This window comes from Desmodus rotundus, chromosome 7 (genome assembly GCF_022682495.2).
Source record: "Desmodus rotundus isolate HL8 chromosome 7, HLdesRot8A.1, whole genome shotgun sequence".
NCBI classification, from domain to species: domain Eukaryota; kingdom Metazoa; phylum Chordata; class Mammalia; order Chiroptera; family Phyllostomidae; genus Desmodus; species Desmodus rotundus.
This window is the reverse complement of record NC_071393.1, coordinates 2,805,459-2,824,062: the sequence shown is the minus strand read 5'-3', so window position 1 is coordinate 2,824,062 and position 18,604 is coordinate 2,805,459. Positions and strand designations below refer to the sequence as shown.

Here is an 18,604-nt window from a genome sequence, read left to right as displayed (position 1 = left end):
GGGAGGCCCTGGCCCGTCCCCACGTCACCCTCTCTCTGGCGTCTGGGTTCGTGCCTCTGGGAGCGCAGGGGCAGGGTGCGAGCTTGTCCCGGAACAACGCGCGCCGGTTCCCGCGACTGCGTCCGTTGTTCGGGCTCCCGTTGCTAGGGGTCCGTTGCCAAGGACGCCCGTCCACTGCTGCCGAGCTCCCTGGGCGCGACCCTGCTCGGCGCCATGGACGACCTGCGGGTGCTGTGGATGCGCGACCGCGTATATACGGCTTTCGGCCTCACAGACCCCCAGCTCTTTGAGGACCTGATGACCCGCGATGACGGCGAGGCCGAGGACCTCATCCTGCACTTCCTCAACCAGGCCAGCGACGAGGAGGCCGCTGCCACGCTCTTCTTCTACCGCAGGGTGGTGCCTGAGGAGGTGGAGGTTGAGATCGGTGAGCCCGCCGCCGCCCCTCATGCCACTTCCTCCCCTCCGGGCCGCGGACCTGTGCGGGCAGACCTCCGCCTCCAGTGCAGGTTGCAGACAGTTAGGGTCGCCCGCTCCCACTCCAACAGTCCACTTGGAAAGGCAGCCTGGAATGAACAGTCACAGCAAACGCTTATTTAGTGCTTAGTCTGTTCCAGGTTCAGTTCCAAAAGCTTATATCAGCTCATTAATGCTATGAAGTGGGAGTATTGTTAACCCATTTTACAGACTAGCAAGCTGTGACCCAGAGAGGCTTGAACGACTCACCTAGCTAGGTCACACAGGCCGTGCAGATTCCGGAGTAGGACCCACTGCCCAGTGACAGGCCATAGATGTGAGAGAAGTGGCCCTGGGGATGAGGCTTCACCCTCTCCCTCCTTGACAGGGGTGGGGGCTGCAGAGGCTCAGAAGAGCAGTCCTTTCTGTCTCCCGAGGCCCCTGACATGCATTTGTAAAGTAATGCCCAAACGAGATTCCAAAAATTACAGCGGATTTGCCCCGGCGGGTAGCATCCTGGTTGGATGTGCCCTCTGTTGGTTCCCTTCAGTCGGGAACGTGCAGAGATCAACCAGGGAATGTAGGAATCCTGTATGTAACCGCTGTCAGTTTGGTGTGTATCCTGCCAGATCGTTTCCAAATCAGTCGAGCTATCTCTGTATCTTTCTCTCTCTGTGTAATGCTATACATATAATGCTAGTATATAGATAGATAGAAAATTCCTAATCTCATAAATAAGGTCATTCATTATATATACAGGGTCTGGCACAAATAATGCCCCCTTTTTATTACAAAATCTTTTATTACAAAATCATAAGCATGTCATTCTTTACAATATCACACTCAAGCACACTATATGACAATTTAGGTGAACTGTTCAAAGTAAAATGATAAATTATTACACCCATATTATTATCCTACCAACTACACTCAAGCAGGCCTTCCTTCTGCTGGACCCTGTCTGTGTGTGCGTGTGCGTGTGTGTATTAATATGTATATACATACGCATGCACATATACATACATATATACACATATGTACACTTTTTGTGGGATAGGTGTATAAAAGTGGGGCTGCTGCTTTACTGGGTGTGAGCGTTTGTGGTGGGGATGGGTCCGCCAATCTGCTCTGCACAAAGCCCCTGCCAGCTCCCGCGAGAGGTGCCTGTGTGCCCAAAGCCTCGCCAGGACCGGATGCGGTCAATCTTTACATTCTTTCCTATAGATGAAGGCGGATGCGCTTCCTTATGCTAGTTGACATTTCAGTCCATTTTAGGGGAGCTGATTGTCTTTTTAAATGCATTTTGGTCATTAATGTTTCCTCTGGGCTGGTTGTCACTATGTGATCATTCTTGTGTCCTTCGTCTCTGGGAGAATTTGCTCAAGTCTTCCCTTCGAGTCAATTAAGGCTGTCTCGGGTATCTGGGATATTTCTGTATGATCGCGTTGGTTTATAGACTGGCCCCCGCACGTGGAGAGCAAGGAGAGATGGAGAAGGGCAGATGGATAGGTGAGAGGTTCAGTAAGCAAGGGGGCTGCCACCTGCGGCTCGTTTTGGGCGCCTGCACAATGAGCACATCTCAGCCCGCCATGATCTTAGTTTATAGAGAGGCCCCCGCTCGGCTCAGTCACGGTCACCATTCAGAAGGTCTCAGCCCAAGTAGCTCTCTGGCTGTGTCCTTGAAAACGCCTCCCGCCGTAGGACGGTGGGCGGAACGTATGTTACATTCCAAGTGCAGCGAGGGTGAAGGGCGGCAGACTGCCCACGGGCCAACTTCCGGGTCAACTGGGGTCACTTCCGCTCAGAGGCCTCTAGCGGACTTATTAGCGCGGCTCTCCCATGGCATCCGGTCCCTCGGCTCCCTGGGCTCTCACATAGTGAAACAGTTATGTTTTTTTTTTCTTTCCATGTATGTGGCTGTGAAGATGGTGATGTTCCTGCCCCGTCTGAAGAGGAAAATGAGGAAGAGGAGGCCGAGTCTCAGCAAGTCAGGGTCATGGATAAAACGTCAGGTGTGGTCTTAGGACGTGCTTGGTGGGCGGCACTGCGCCGGGGCTTGGCCGAGACAGGGATCGTTTCCGCTTCTCACCGTGAGGGAGCCGGGACTTGGTGGGACGCACGGAGCGTGGACCCCGGGTGTATCTAGGCACATTGTTGGTGTCCCGGGGCTGCCGCAACAAGTGACCACAGATGGGCGACAGCTCCTGGTCCTGGAGGCCGCAAGGCCAAAATTCAGCTGCTGCCCGCCGTGCGGCCCCGGAATGCTCCCAGGGATCCTGCCTTCTCGCCCCCGGCTGAGGTGGTGGTTGTCAGTCCTGGGTATTTCCGCCGTTGGTCACGTGGCTATCCTCCCGCCACGGGTCTGCCCGAGTCCCCCGGTGGGTGTGAGAAACGTTCGTACCTGGAGAGCATTTTTTAAAGAGTGTGTCTGAGCCAAATCGAGGACGTCTGCCAGGAAGCAAGATCTCAGGTGCTCCTGAGATCCACACGTTGCAGCTGTTTCCTGCCTCTGAGGGCCCAGAAGGCAGGTTACCCGGGAGGTGGTGGAAAGGCAGGGACTGGGTTGACAGGGTAGAGGGCGGGGTGTTTCGCCTTAGAAGGAGGGCATTCAGTGGCGTGTTAACCTAAATGCACAGCGGCAGGGCTCGGAGCAAAGACAGCTCTGTACTCCAGGTGTTCTGTGCCTGGAGCGTGACTACCCCCTTCCCTGTCCAATTAGGCACTTAGGGTCAGAGCACCCTGGGAGGTGACTTGATTTGTCCTAGAAGCGCTCATTCCATCACACTCTTTTTAAAAAAGATTTTTATTTTGTTTTAGAGAGGGGAAAGGAGAGAGAAGGAGAGAAACATCAATGTGTGGTTGCCTCTCACACGCCCCCTACTGTGGAGCTGGCCCACAGCCCAGGCCTGTGCCCTGACTGGGAATCGAACCTACTACCCTTTGGTTCACAGGCCGATACTGAATCCACTGAGCCGCACCAGCCAGGGCATCGTCCACACTCTTATGAAGGCACCAGTCTCTGGATTTAGGGCCCACCCTGCTCCAGTATGACCTTGTCTTAACTAATCACATCTGCAAAGACTCTCGTTCCCAAAATGCTCACCTTCTGAGGTTCAGGGTGGACATGACTTTTGAGGGGGGTGGACACTATTCCAGCTGTCATCCAGAACGTAAAACACCCATTCTTGTCCAGGCAGCGTCTCGGACAGCTCAGCCCAGAGCCCGTGGTGCACACTCGGTGCAGGAGGTGTCCCGCTGTGTGAACCGCACTCGCCATTTCTTCTGGCAAGTCTGAGACACACATCGGGGGTTTCACTGCTCACCAGTGGAGAGGTCTAAGCCAGAGAAGTCTCTGGAGCCACGCTTGGGTGTGCCGTGACACCGCAGGTCCCCGGCAGGCTTCGGGTCGTTTCTCCTGTAGTGCTGCATGTATTGACCCAGGTCTGTGCAGCAGTCTTTATCATCTGCGGCTCACTCTGGCCCCTAGGGGACATTTGGCTCTGTCCGGAGACACTTTTGGTTGTCACGGCTGGGAGGTGGGTGCTACTGGCACCTAGTGTGTGGCGACCAGGGATGCTGCTGAAGGTCCTGCAAAGCACAGGATAGCCCTGGCCAGTAATGGCCCAGACCAAATGTCAGTAGTCGAACACAGAGAAGCCTCATTGCCCACCACCCACGTTGCCAGTGGAGCTGCCCATCCCTTTCCTCCGATCCCTGACTCGTCTTCCCTCATGAATGGAAAAGGCTGTAGATTAGACTCATCAGGGCGACAAAGCTCCTGAATATTTGAAAGTCAGAGGGGAGAAGGGATTTTAGCTACGTTCAGTGTCTCTTCTAGTCATCTTTGTTTTTCAAAAGAATGTATTTTGACCAAAATATAATGCCCTCCATGGTAAAGCCTGGGGACTACCAGTGTAGAAGGAAAGGCTGTACGTTACTAGTAAGGCTTGTCCAAGTCGGCTTTTGATAAGATAGACAGTGGTTCTGGGGCCGCAACCACAGTAACAGAGGTCTCCTGCTAACGCGCCCCGTGACCTTGTGAACAGGAAAACTTGGGTGGGAGGCAGCTGCTTGGAGAGAAAGGTCAGGAAAGTCTCCAGCAAAGCAAAACAGTGTTACCTCCAAGTCAATACTTAAGTGCATTTTTTTTATCATGATAATATAATACATCACATAAAACTTGCCATTTTAACCCCTTCCATGTGTACAGCTCGGTGGCACGGAGTGAACATTGAAGCGTATTTTTGACTTCGGGCTGTTACCCATGCTCTGACAATGTTAGTGCTGCCGACCGTAAAGCCTTCTTCTGCCAGCCAGCATGCCAGGCGCCGCACCACACTAGCCTCCGATCCTCCAGAGTCTGGTCAGGGGGTGTTGCTGTCCACTTCTGTGGGTGGGAAAACCAGTAAAGTAGTAGGGAGGGCTCAGACCCCACGTGTTGATTTGATTCTGAAGCCACCCCGACTGTGCAGAGAGCCTTTCGAAGTAAGAGGTGAACTGTCCGGGAAAGGTCTCTCTTCTCTGTAACTACTGGACTCGTCCGAACTTTCAGGGCTGTGCACAGTGCCCCCCGGGGTTTCTGGATCTGTCCCTGTAGCAGTGGACTTGAGAGATATGTGATCATTTTTATTTTCTTTCCACCCCTCCACAAATTTCAAGTTTCATAGTGGAAAAGGAGTAAATGTTATGTTAGTTGTGATTCTCATCGGGATGACAAATTTTTTTAAGTGAAACTGGAAAGTCACTCAGTGGACACTGTAGTAGAAGACACACACACACACACACACACACACATTAAATCTCTGATTGAGGACCCATCAAAACCGCAGTGCAAGTCTCCTACTTGTAATGTAAATCTGGGCCATGATAGACCCATTTGTAAATGCAAGTACAGCTTTTTGGAACCACGCCTGTTGAATGTTGTACAAAATGCGCGTGTGGTATGATGGAAAGGAACCCAGCTTTCTGATTGGTGCATCTTGCTCGCTGAATAATGTTTTGCAGTTAAGAATTTGCTGTTGAAAAACAGTTCCACATTTCCGTCTTTAATCGGCACAGAGGATGCAGAAACGGACAAAGAGAATTTGGAAAACTCGCCTGCCAAGGTACATGTGCTTTCTTCCCCACGGGGGCGGTGGGACTTTGTGCCTTCTGATGCATCTGAGTAACCGACACAGCTCGGACAAGGGATGCGCCGTGTGGGAGTGGAGACGACAGACTTCTGTACGGGGGGGGGGCCCAGAGGCTGTCCTCAGGTGGAACGCTTCATCCAGTGGCCCCCAGAGCCCAGACAGGCTTCTGGACTTGGGGCTGCAGTTTATTTCAGTGGGAGGACGCGGGCCAGAGCCCACAGGGACAGGTGAACAGGGCAGAGGCCAGCGGGACACAAGCGAGCTTCCCGGGGGGAGGACGTGGACAGAGCCATTTTCACAGCAGCTCGGGGCGACAACATGTATGAAGTGTTACCAATCAGGGAAGCCCACCTGAGCCTCGATGTTCGGGGTTTTCACTGGGGGTCACATAGGCATGAGGTGCCCGCGTGTCTGACCTTGGTTCCTCAGTCTCCAGCACCCCAGAGGTCAGACTGCTGAAGTGTGAGCCAGGGCCCCAGGCAGACAGAAAGTGGCATCACCATAAGTCACTTTGTTAGTGTCTACTATCCAACAGGAGGACCCAAGTCCCCAAGTCAGGCAGGACATTCCACAGTCTTGGAGGTTGTCACCCAGGGGCTGGTCAAAGGCCAGACTGAAAACCTCGGCAGGTGCAGGGTTTGGGCAGCCCAGGCCAGCTGAGCTGGCCTTTCCTGTGCAGATCCCGGGGTGGAGGTGGGGTGGGGGAGGGGGGAGTTAAAGCTGGGATGCAAGCATTCAGTCTGACCCGTGCTGAACGAGGCCACACTGACCCACCCTAGGCGTGTGGCCTGCCCCCAAGGCTGGGTCAGGCCTGGGCGGCTGTGTCGGAAGTCAGCAGAAGTGTCCCAGTGCGTTTCAGCCCATGGGTGACCGCTGGTGCCCGCTGGGTAACAGCTGTATCTGTGTGGTGTGGGAGTGACCTCAGGACATGGCACTGAGGGGACAGCTCGGGGATGTTAGACTGTGGGGGGGGGTAGTCTCGGGGTGACGGGGTTTCTCCTCTTGTTTCAGAAAACGGTCACACACATTGTGGAGAAGATGTATCTCCACGTGCTGTGCACTCCTGTTCCCGAGGAGTTCCTGGACCAGAATGTGGTGTTCTTCCTGAGAAATACAAAAGGTGTGTTTCCAGTGTGTGCCTGCAGTTGTGGGGGGTCTGCACACGCCTGTGTGCATGTGTGAGTAAATCTCTGCGCTTTCTGAGAATGTGACTTTTTATTAGAATAGTCCTCATTTTCCATGGATTTCATAGTTGCAAATTTACCTACTAACTCAATTTTTTTTTTGTAATGCTTAAATCAAGGCCTGTAATGCTTTTGAGGTCATTCAGGGACGCATGCCGAGGGACAGACAGCAGTCACCCCACATGCGTGCTCCCCACGGACGTGGCTGGGACGAGGCGATGCTCTGCCTTCTTGTTGTATCTTCACCGTGAACAGGTGCCCTTGCGGTGACCTGTTTGGGGCTACGGTTTTCACATTTCTGTGCTCTCTGTTGGTGATTCACTGTTTACAATGGTGCCTACCATAGTGCGTGAGGCCGTCTAGTGTCCCTGAGCTCAGGGAGGCTGGGCTGTGCCTTAGGGAGGAAGCCCACAGTGCTAGATAAACTCCTTCAATGAGGCGTGAGAGAGTGCTGTGGGGCGTAAGGTCAACAGTAGAGATACCCCTCAACTAAGGAGTCTTCATCTGGACTGTGCCCAAGCCAGGTTGGAGACCAGAGGCTCACAGGAGCCTAATCCTGCATTTCTCCTGGGAACAGTGGCTCAGTAGTCTTTGATTCAGCGTTCTGGCACTTTGTAGAATGGAGCTGCTGTGAATAATGAGAACTGACCGTATTAATCTATTCTTAGTTCTATTTATAATTTGTTAGTTGGAGATTCAAAATGACACGACCCTGAGTTGTAAGATGAGCTTTGGTGGGTGCTCTCTGCGTGGCTTCTTTGAGGCCCAGCTCACCCTGCAGGGCAGCTCTGGGGTGAAATGTCCCTGCTGTGCATCCCGCTCACTCAGCCATCCTGGGCGCCACCTGGGTTGTGTTTAGTGACGCCCTCAGTGTCTTGCTCTCTGGTCTCTTCTGACCTTGCTCTCCCCCTTGCCGGATCCATGCAGACCGATTCCCCTCTCTCCCCGCCTGCATCTCCCCTGTTTCTTCTGCGTGGCCTCCACCTCATGGAGGCTGGGTGTCGCTGCATTTTAGGGCAGGCCCTAAATTTTAGGACAACTCTTACGTTTCCTTTCCTTGTTCTGAACTTCGATGGCGCTTTGGGAAGGGACCTCTCAGCTGAGCACTGAGCTTCTGCAGTTCCCTCTCCTCCAGCGGGTGGGAACAAGCAAGAAGATCAGGAGATCAGGACGTGCAGAGGCCTGTCAGCACTGAGCAGCCTTGTGCTGTCTCCCGAGCTCACCGCCCGGGTGCGGTGCTGGCCCTGGGGCGGTGCCGCCCTGCATGACGTTGAGACTCACAGCACACAGGCCTCCCTTGGGCGGGGTGCCTGGCATCGCCCCGGCTTCATTCCTGCTCCCCCCACCTTACGTGCCTCTTTAGGGCTCTCTCACTGAGGTCAGGCTCTCTTTCTTTTTCACAGTGGGTTCCGACAGTTTCCCTTTAAAATAAATTTAAATAAAGACGCATTTGATACAAAGAAATATGTTAAGCAAAGAACAGTGCACAGCTTTGATTGGTGTATTTGTTGTATTTCCTCCCCCCCCCCCCCAAAATGAGACTGGGGGGAGTGTCCAAGTGACGTTTGAATGTCTGCCATATGATTGACTATTGGTCAGTGAAATATATTCATATCCAGTCAAACCTAGTCAGAAGGGTGGACTGTTACTAAAAATGTCTTTATAAAGACCCTGTGGCTCAAAAGGTACTTTGCCAATGAACTGGGGAGGCTGAGACAGGCACAGCAGGGAGCCCAGCCAGTGTTTTTAGGAGCCCCCAGTTGCTTCTGTTCTTGTCCGGCTTCAGACGCCCTGCCAGGTCGGCTCACCTGGGCGCTTCTCAGGCGCTGCTTGTGCCAACCCGGGACCTCTGGCATCCGTGCGCATTTCAGTTTCTCAGAAGTCAGGGCGTCCGTCTGACTAGAAAGTGGCCTGTATTCTGCGTCGATGGCCGGAACGTCCCAGGGCACATGGGAGCGGTAACTGCCACTCCCCACTCCTCTCACCCCCGAACCTGTTCCCTCTCAGAGGCGATCTCGGAGGCTGTTGACATGAAGGAGGCGATGGAGACCATGCCTGAGACGCTGGAGTACGGGGTCATCAACGCGCACGTGCTTCCTCTTCTGAAAGACGTCATATGCCAGGTGAGGGCGGGAGAGGAGGGGTCTCGGCGTGTCTGAGGTCGAGGCCGTCTGGTTCTTGTTTGACGATCTGTGTGGTAAACTTGGCGTTTCAGGTGTTCTTGCCGGCTTTGTCCTTCAATCAGCACAAGGAGGCAGCCATGGGAGCCATACCTGGAGAAGCCTCTGACCGCCTGGAGCATGAGGTGGACCTGCCCAGTGTGCCAGGGGAAGCAGTAGAATATCACAGCATTCAGTTAATACGGGATGAATTTCTAATGAACATCCAGAAGTTTGCAAACAGCATACAAAGAACAATGCAGCAACTTGAAGGCGAGCTCCTGTTCCTGTCCTTCTGGGTTGAGCCTGACGGACTTGCTTTCAGAGGCGATTTAAGAGTCCGGGAGCCTTTTTGTTTTAATTTACGATTGTTCTTGTTTAGATTTTCTCTGCTTCACCTCGGTTCCCCCTGAGGGCATTGTTTCTGATTTATCTTGGACTGCGTTTCATGATGGGGGTTTTCTCAAATATCTGTTAAGTTCTGGTTGGTTCAGTTTTTAAACAGAAGTTACTAGGTTGTAACTTCAGGAGCGTCTTAAATAACTAAATTACTTTGATTGAGGTTGACACTGGGGCAATGATCCAGTTCTCTAAACTGTTCCATTTTCATTCCCGCGGAAGAGATGGGAATAGAGACAGATGGGGCAGGGGGTGTATCACACCTTTTCATACTGACCTGTGGACAGAAGAGCCAGCAGGTTAACTCGAACGTTTTCGCCTGTAATCATTTTTCCCAAACTGGTGGGTGATGGAGCACTTTTATTCTACTAGGTGAGATCAAGTTAGAAATGCCCAGCATCAGTGTGGAGGGAGAGGTGTCCGCCCTGGCAGCTGACCCGGAAACCGTGGAAATCTTGGAGCAGAGTGTGATAAGCTGGCTGAATCAGATATCTGCGGCTGTGGAGGGCCAGCTGAAAAAGACGCCTCAGGTAACTTGTGCATGCTTCCGAGCATCCCTGATGCAGCTCACGCTCGCCTCCCTGAGAAAGAGCCAGGCGTCTGCACCCTGTGTGGTCCAGCCTCTTTTTGTACTGCTTCGTGACCTCCTTAAAAGGTCAATATAAACATACCCAAGATGCCGTTCTGGGGCTCTCTGATATTGGTGTGCTGCCAGGTTACTTCCTGGATTGATTAAGGTAGTACTGTGGTCAGTCATGATGCTCCAGCAGCCAAAGATAGGAAACCCAGTCAGCCGGCTTAAATAAGAAAGAGCTTGTTGAGTCACATAACTGGAAAGTCCACAGGCATGCTGGTTTCAGGTATAGTCTGATCAAGACTCTGGCTGTGTTTCCCTGTGACTCTCCGCTCCACCCTTCTCTCTGTGGGCGCTTCCTCCTCAGGCTGATTTCCTTCCTTGTCCGGAGAAAGATGGAGTGTCTTTGTCTGGCACTCCCAGCCAAAGTCCTGGGACTCACTCTGATCCGACTGTCCTGGGTCGAGTGTTTTTTCCCCAAAGTCCTTGTCCAGCTTGGCCCCTCTATGGACCATTTGGGAACAGAGGGTCGGGTGCTGGAGAAACAGCCGTAGGTGTCACGCTAACGATGGCAGTTGTCTGTGTGTTCCTGTTGCCTCTCAGGGTAATGGTCCTCTGGCCGAAATTGAGTTCTGGAGGGAGAGGAACGCCACCCTCAGTGCACTCCATGAGCAAACAAAGCTACCCACGGTCAGGAAAGTCTTGGACGTCATCAAGGAGGCAGACTCCATGATCGTGGCCAACCTGCAGCCGGTCTTCACGGAATTATTCAAGTTGCACACGGAGGCCTCGGACAACGTGCGGTTCCTTTCCACAGTGGAGCGTCATTTCAAGGTGCCATGCTTTGGAACGCCGCCTCTGTAGATTAGATCTCACGTGGGGTTAATGTCTCTTTAAAAAATTCAGCATTCTAAAGATCGTCGTAGAGATACATAACGTTCATTATTTTAACCACCTGTAAGTACACAGTTCAGTGGCATTAAATACATGCCCAGTGCCATGTGCCTGTCAGCACTGCCTACGTCCAGAGCCTCTCCAGAGTCCCCAGCACAAACTCCGTGCCCCTCAGACAGCAATTGCCCCCGCTGCCCAGCCCCTGGCAGCCTCTCCTCCACCTCCTGTCCCTCGGGTTTGCCCGTCGCGGGGTCCCACGGAGGTGGGGTCAGGCACTGTGTGCCCTTCTGGGTCTGGTTTACTGGACTCACCATCATGTTTTCCGGGCCCGTTGCAGGGTAGCCCGGGTCAGAAGTCCCTTCCTCTCTAAGGCTCACAGTGTTCCGTTGTGTGCCGGGGCCCCGGTTTGTTTATCTACCACCTGGTGATGGCTACGGGCCGTGACTCCCCGCTGGCCACGCGTGAACATGCCTCGGTGACGCGGGCGCACGGACGATCTGCTGGAGTCCCTGCGTTCAGTTCTTCTGGGTGTGTTCCTGGGGGTAGAACTGTGGGTCTGTGGTAATTCTGGTAAAGGGTTCCCAGCAGCAGCGCACGGGGGTCACTTCCCTTCGGGGGGTTCTTTTCTTCTCTGAATTTATTACGCATAAGCACGGTGTTCCAAGTCCTGGAATCATTATTCTTGTCCCAAGAACGAGGGCGGCCAGAGTCCCGTTTGCATGCCCGAGGGCACGATGTGTGTGTGGTGAGCACTGGTCAGCCCCGAGTGCCCAGGTCTGTGAATGCAACCTCTCAGCCTCCTTCCTCTTCTGGAAAATGGGGACGAGGAGAAAACTTAGCTTATACGGTTGCTGGAAGTTTCGAATGAGCGTGGGCGTCCACAGCACTTGGCATGTCAAGAACAGCATCAGGGAAGCAACCAACCCAAGCCTAGCTGTCCACGGGGGACAAGTATAAGTACATGTTCACATGTGCACGTGCGTGTACATGGGCACACACATGCACACATACATACAAGGGATGGCGTGGGCTTGGTGTGACCTCTGGTAGAGCCTGAGGGCTTGCAGTCCAAGTGGAGCCTACCCCTGAGCTGGTGTGACGGCAGCATCTCCTCTTCTGCAGAAGGAGTGACGTGTGGAGCTCAGGGGACGAGGCTCCCGTCTGTCCCTCCTGTGCCGCTCCCCCGCGTTCTGCCCTCCCTTCCTTTACATTGACTTCAGATTGACTCACGGTATTTGTGTGTGCATGTGTGTGCGAGCGTGAAACTTGGCCTCGTCTTAGACGGTGGCGCCTCTGCCGTCATGGGCTTCACCTGCCAGTTCCCTGTGTTTCCCTGTTTCCCCAACATGCATCAGAATGAGCACAGTTCTGTAAGTTCCGAGTGCTGCCGGGATCGTCGCACTTCTTGCCAGGGGACACACACCTGGGAGAGCACTGGCTATGGTCCTGCAGAGTGGCAGCTCCGACGCATTTGCTGGCACTCTTGTTTACATGTGCAGAAGCTGTGTGTGCACGCACACTTTATAGCACTTCTGCACGTTGCCTTATCTGCTTGATTGTGAATCTCTCCACGACAGTCCGTATAGGCCTATTTTAAACTTGCTTGCTCACCACTTTCTCCCGTAGTAAGTATGTGCGGGGGGACTGAGGAGAGCGAAGCCCCCCCCTCTCTGGCTGTACCGATCTCTTTGGCCTCGAGGCTAAGTCTGCTGGCTCTGCCCTCTCTCCCGTGTGTGTCTCCCGCTCAGAACCTCACGCATGGGTCCAGCTTTTCCGTCGTCCTGGACACCATCCCGTCCATGATGAGCGCGCTGCGGATGGTGTGGATCATCTCCCGGCACTACAACAAGGACGAGAGGATGATCCCACTCATGGAGCGGATCGCCTGGGAGATCGCCGAGCGGGTCTGCCGAGTGGTCAACCTTCGGACCCTGTTCAAGTGAGGAGGGGCGACGCTCTCGTGCCCTGAGACTGTTTTCTGTCCAGCGTCTCCTGCTCAGCGTGTGTTTCCAAGGTTTGCCCACGCTGTGGCAGGTGTCAGTGCTCTGTCCCTTTTGTGGCTGAGGTGTCGCCCACTGTGTGGGTGCTTGGTGACTTTATTTTACTCAGATCTTCAGAGAGACCGAGGCACGGGGTCAGGAAGTCCTGAGTTCTGACCCCAGACCCCTGAGGTGGAAGAGCCTCTGAGGGACAAATGTTGAAAGAGACACAGATCTTTTTCCACTTCCTTAAAAAAAAAAAAACAAAAAAACCCTAAGCCCGGCAGGGGGCAAGGAGCCCCCCAGTTGGCGGTGGTGCTCTGTCTCAGCCCGGGCAGAGCAGACGGCAGTCCTCAGTTCGTCCTGGCCCGACGCCTGGACTGCAGGTCAGAGCTGGGCCATAAAAATCATCTGTGTAGGTGACACAGGCACCAAACTCTCGGTCTCATCGTTTTGCTCCGGTGTGGCAACTCCTACTGTCAACATCGAGTCTGGGACCCAAGGCCACCTGCCCCCTTCCAGCTCGGTCAGAAAGCTCCCTGGGCGAGCCTCAGCTTGGGTGGGCAGCTGGTGTCGAGGTCAGCCTTGGCCGCAGCCTGGACTTGCTGTCACATCCATGCAGATTGTGACAGAGCAGCCACTCGCCCGGGGAGCTTCTCGTGAAGAGGCTGTGAATTGGGGGCTCTGCTCCTCAGGTCGGCTTGGCCCCTTGGAGCCCTGCTCCCCCTGGGGGGCTTTGGCCCAGAGCCACCGCATGTCTGTCCCCGCTTCATCGGGTCTCTCTGATGACAGGGAAAACCGAGCGAGCGCACAGCACAAAGCCACGGAGGCCAAGAAGACCCTTGTCCTGTGGAAGAGGGCCTATTTTGAAACCAGGGCCAAGATCGAGGCTTCAGGGAGAGAAGCCCGGTGGGAGTTTGACCGGAAACGGCTATTTGAGCGGACGGATTACATGGCCAGTATCTGCCAGGACCTCTCCAACATTCTGCAGGTAGGGAGGCTGGAGTGCGTCTGCTTTAGCACATGTGCAGGGGGCTAGTTGGAAAACAGTTGGCTTTTTTTTTTTTTTTTTTTAAGACATTTATACCCTTTTATTTGGGAAGTTGCTTTGCCTGTAAACTCACAAGTGATAAGGCACATTGTTGCAAGATCATAGGGGCAGAGGGAGAGACAGGCCTATGGATCACACTGTGTCCAAAAACCAGCGCTTGGGAATTCAGTCTTCCCAAGAATTCCTGAGAATTCGGGGAGAGCTCGTGACCTAGATTAAAGCCTTGGCCAGATTCTTGGCCACACACCCAGCTGATCACGCCCAAGGGCAGGTGTTCGGGCAGAAATGCTGAGGGCCTCGGGTAGGAACAGTGTGCCAGGACTGGTCGGTGCAGGTGCCAAGGTCCTTGCGTCCCTGCAGTGTTAACCCGGGTCCGTGCCGCCACTGTAGCGGTGGTGACATGCACAGTGACCCCAGACTGAGTTTTCCTCTTGACTGAAGAGATAAAGGTAACTATTTCCCAGCTATTTTCAGCAAATGACAAACCGGAAAACGTTCAGAGGGGGCCCTGGCTAACCCGAGCCCACCGAATCCATTCTAGCAGTGGCTTGCTGACAGGGGGCCTCTCCACGTCAGGGAGCAGCGGGGAGACAGAGGGCACACGGAATGTACCAGAATATCCAGAGCACGCAAGACCTCTGTGGCTTTTCCTTGTCTTCTGTGACATCCTCCTTCCCCCTTGGGCTTCTCTCTGACCTCTGGTTGCTCCTCAAGTGACCTTTGCAGAAACCCTCCTCTGTCTTTCCATTAACTATTGGAATTCCTTAAAGGTGGTCTGAGAGCTTCGCTCTTCATTCTCCTTAAACCGCATCATCACTGCCCACCGCTTCAGCCGCTGCACACCTGCTGTGCCTCCCTGCCACTCCGACCCCACTCTTTCCTGAATGAGCGTGCTCAGGGCCCCCTGGTGCCACGAAGGTCCATCCGCTTGTGTGCATGTGTCCCGAGAACGCACCGTGTGCCAGGCGCCGGGCCTGTTGCTGGAGACTCGGTGGTGAGCACTCACCAGGCTGGCCACGGGACTGCAAGGCCCGGTGCAGGGGAAAATGCTGTTAAAAGTGTCAGAATGTGAAGTTTTTCTTCTGGCATTTCTCAGTCGGCACAGCTTTTTTATTTGTTTGCTTGACTTTCGTGACTGTAGCAAAGTCGAGAGAGTAGAGAAGTGTTTAAAATGTCAGTGTGGATTTTACCATTCACCCCTGAATTGCAGTGTTGAGTTAAAGTGCAAGTAGATGAGCATTTGCATTGAGTGTGGAGTCACCGAGACGACACAGACCGTTTGTAGCTCGCATGAGCGTGTGCGTGTCCTCGTTGCCAGGACAGTGGGGGTGCTGCGCTCACTGTGAGCCAGCCGGCTTTGCTTCACTCGGTGTGTGCACTTCTCTTCCACCTGTGTTCTCTTCCTATCGCTTCTTAGGGGGAGGAAGGACTGAAAGGAGATGAGCTGTGTGTTTGCCTGTCTCTGCGTTCCCTTCTGCGTCGCTGTCTTCAGTGCGAGGACTTGGCTAACATGGTGGGGGGCAGGGACAGGTCCAGCAGCAATGTGGCGCCGGGCCCCTTGGTTGGGTCGGTTTCTCAGAACGTTTCTCAGCCTTCCCTCTGTGTTTGCAGTGAGGTCTGGTTTGAAGGGAAAACGTGGTCTCTCCCAGCTGTCAGTGTCCTGCTCACTTGTAAATGTGACTCACTCGTAAATCTGTCCTGGCTCTGAGTCTCCCTGAAGTCCCACGTGCAGCGGGTCCCCTGGAATCGTGTGCTCATGGTGGGGCACCAGCACTGTATGAGAATAGGATGCATGGGAACAGGGAACCCACAGGTGCTACTTGTCTCTCCTTCGCACGTGCGCATACCATCCTCCCATTCGACTTCACCAGAAAGCCCAAGTTCAAAGGTAAAATTACTAAGAAATTGAAGATGGGAATAGCAGGCCCTTAAACCTGGCCTTTCTGAGCCTGTGCACCTGCCCGGGCCGCACGCTGCCCGGGCAGACGTGCCGCTGGTCCATGGCTTCGCAGAGTCCCGTAGAGGAGGAAGGTGGAAGGTGCGATAGTCACACAGACACAGCGACGGTGGCAGTGAGTCCCATGAGCAGGGAGGGTCCCTGTGATCGCTTCGGAAGGGCCAGACTTGATAAAGGGGTAACTAGTGACGAGCAGTGCTGGCGGGGCACTTTGGCCTGCAGGTGGGAAGGTCCCGGGGCAGAGACGGAGGTGGGACTGAAAGAGGCCCGAGTGGCTGCAGGGTGGCAGCGGGAGAGGAGTTCTGGGGAGGGGCGAGGGGAGGGAAGGCCCGAATGGGCCGACTGGAGGATGGTGTCAGGGTGTCTGGGTCTGTCCTGCGTGCAAGGGGCACAGCCCCACATGGCACCGTAGGGCTCGGCCCGGGAGGGGCTCGCCGGTGTGGCGTGGTTCCTGTCCTCAGACAGGTCTCGGTGTTCGGTGCGCTTGCAGTGAGGACGTTCCGTGCAGAACCGAAAGGTGACCTCCTTGTGTTCTGTGTGCTTGGACAGGTGATGGAGGAATTTTATAACATATTTGGTCCAGAACTCAAGGCAGTGACAGGGGATCCCAAGCGCATCGATGATGTCCTGTGCAGGGTGGACAGCCTGGTCACCCCCATGGAAAACCTGACCTTTGACCCCTTCAGCATCAAGTCCTCACAGTACTGGAAATACGTGATGGATGACTTCAAGGTGGAAGTTCTGGCAAGTAACCTCCTGCTCTGGTGATCTGACCTTAGACGCGGACACCGTGGTTTTCCTCATTAAGTTGGTCGGGTTATTTCGTTATGCCTAGAGTTCTTGGGTTTTCTTTTCAACCACAAAGATTAATACCTGCACTTTCGTAAAAAAACAAAAAAAGACAAAACATGGAATCAACACAGAAGAGCGCAGGACAAAAGCGAGCATCCGTTCCCCAGTCTTCTCTGTTCCCACGCCTCCTCCCTGAGCGGAGTGAGTTTAAGTCGCACTGGTCACAGTAGCGTCTCCACCGTGCTGGGCGGGGCGTGTCCTTGGGGGGGGCATAGGAGGGCCTGGCTGAGAAGTGGGACTCGATTCAGTCAGCAGTAGGAGCCTTGAAGGCTGCTGGCCAAGGGAGCGATATAATAGGAATTAAACTTCAGTGAGGTTTTTCTGGCCACAGCACTGGTGGGTCGGGCTGGGGAGGGGGTGCTACAGGAGGTTCTGGCATGCAGTGTGGGGCGGCAGAACTTCCGGGGTGGGTCTGGAGGGGAGGGTGTGACCTCACTGCACCAGGTGTAATATGCGGCTCCCTCCCACTTGGTGGGGAAACACTGCCTCCACGTTGTGTCTCGAGTAATTGCTTTTTAATCCCAGAACATCTCTTTACGAGGACAAGCCCAGATAGTCCTGCTTGGTTATATAAATGCTTTCCTTTTAACTGTATCGAATTATTCTCAGCTTCTATTTCATTGTAAGTGTCAGTCATTCTTAAACTGAACTTTTCACCAAAGCTGCTTGCAATACTAAAGGGCGCATAATGAGAACAAGCAGCCCCGAGCTGAGCCCTCTCCATCCCCACTTCTGCCAGCGGTTTCTGCAACCTGTGTTTCCCAAAGGAAAGGGCGTGCCAGTGTGGTTATTTCCTTCTCAGACTTGACTGTCCCATTCCTACTGCCCCCCTTGGCCTTGCTGCCGTCTAACATAGTTTTGTGATAACTTTCGGTTAAATTAGCGGTCAGAGTTTACTTACTGTGCCTGTGCAGACGCCACTCACTGCCGACTCAGGAAGCCCACCCCAGCCACGCTGCCCTTCCTGTCCAACTCTTCCTTTTCCTGGAGCTTGTCGTTGCTTTTCTTTTGCATTCCCCTGCTCAACTTACCTTTGCTTTATTTGTTTTTTCCAGTTGCTCTAACATCTCAGCCACACACCTACCAATAGTGGGCCCCCTTTGCTGGAGCACAGCAGTGCCGTTGTTTTCCAGGGGGCCCCTCTCCCAGAGCCCGCTGCTGCTCTGCCCCCCGCCCCCCACCCCTCACTGTCTGCTCTCAGAGCAGGTGCCCCACGCTCTGTCTTCCCTCGCCTCTGCTGGGGCCTGTGCTCTAGACTTCACACCCTCCTCTGTCCTTGTTTACTTCTTTGTTTTGCGGGAACACATTGCTTAGTAACTTGCTAAGAAGTTTCCAGGAAGTTACTAAATGTGTTTCATGGAATATACATTTTTTGAGTTTTGTATTTGTGGATTCTGCAACAACAGGTATAGAATTCAAGGTTGAAAATAACTTTCCTTCAGAAGTTTAAAGGCATTCATCACTAATGTCTCTCTCCCAGTGTTACCAGAAGTCTGATGTCATTCCGATTTAATTTTTCTAGCATTAGCCTTTCCCTTTTTAAAGAGTGGGGTGGGGGTGTGGAAGGCGCACCGGGGCCGGGCTGCGTGAGGTGGAGAAGGAACCCTTGTTTGCCCCTCCTCTTCCTGGTGCCTCCAGAGCTCAGCCTCCCAGAGGTTTCCTGGGGAGCATACAGGACCCCAGTTGCCAGAGTGAGGGGTGATTTTCTGCCTTCTGTAAAGTTAGTCACTCTCTCTCCAAAAACCCCTGAACTGCCTCCTCTACTGCTGTGCCCTCTCCCGTTTCTCTGTCTCCGTACGTTTACACTTTAAAACCTTCCTTTCCTCTCGTCTGGACTGGCCGAGGGGAGCGCTGGGACCCAAGCAGCCCGTCTCCAGCTGCGAACTGGACACCACCCCCACTACTGTCCTGGGGGCCCCCTGGGGCACCCGTCGGCTTTTTGCTCTTTTTTTTTTTTTAACCACTTT

General features: G+C 53.8%; 1 protein-coding gene across 3 annotated transcripts in view; it reads left to right on the top strand.

Moving 5' to 3' along the window:
* The window catches only part of DNAH10 (dynein axonemal heavy chain 10), a 132,318-nt gene that overhangs the window by 30,701 nt on the left and 83,013 nt on the right, over positions 1-18,604 (top strand). For 2 of the 3 annotated variants that reach the window (XM_045200472.2, XM_045200473.2), the window contains exons 1-11: positions 214-427; positions 2,382-2,468; positions 5,461-5,561; positions 6,600-6,708; positions 8,780-8,895; positions 8,988-9,204; positions 9,703-9,860; positions 10,508-10,738; positions 12,547-12,737; positions 13,570-13,768; positions 16,335-16,529. In XM_045200472.2, the coding sequence (XP_045056407.2) occupies positions 214-427; positions 2,382-2,468; positions 5,461-5,561; positions 6,600-6,708; positions 8,780-8,895; positions 8,988-9,204; positions 9,703-9,860; positions 10,508-10,738; positions 12,547-12,737; positions 13,570-13,768; positions 16,335-16,529 (1,818 nt within the window). Of the gene's footprint in view, positions 1-185; positions 428-2,381; positions 2,469-5,460; positions 5,562-6,599; positions 6,709-8,779; positions 8,896-8,987; positions 9,205-9,702; positions 9,861-10,507; positions 10,739-12,546; positions 12,738-13,569; positions 13,769-16,334; positions 16,530-18,604 lie in introns of those variants that run through there. The other variant, XM_045200470.3, reaches the window with a different exon arrangement.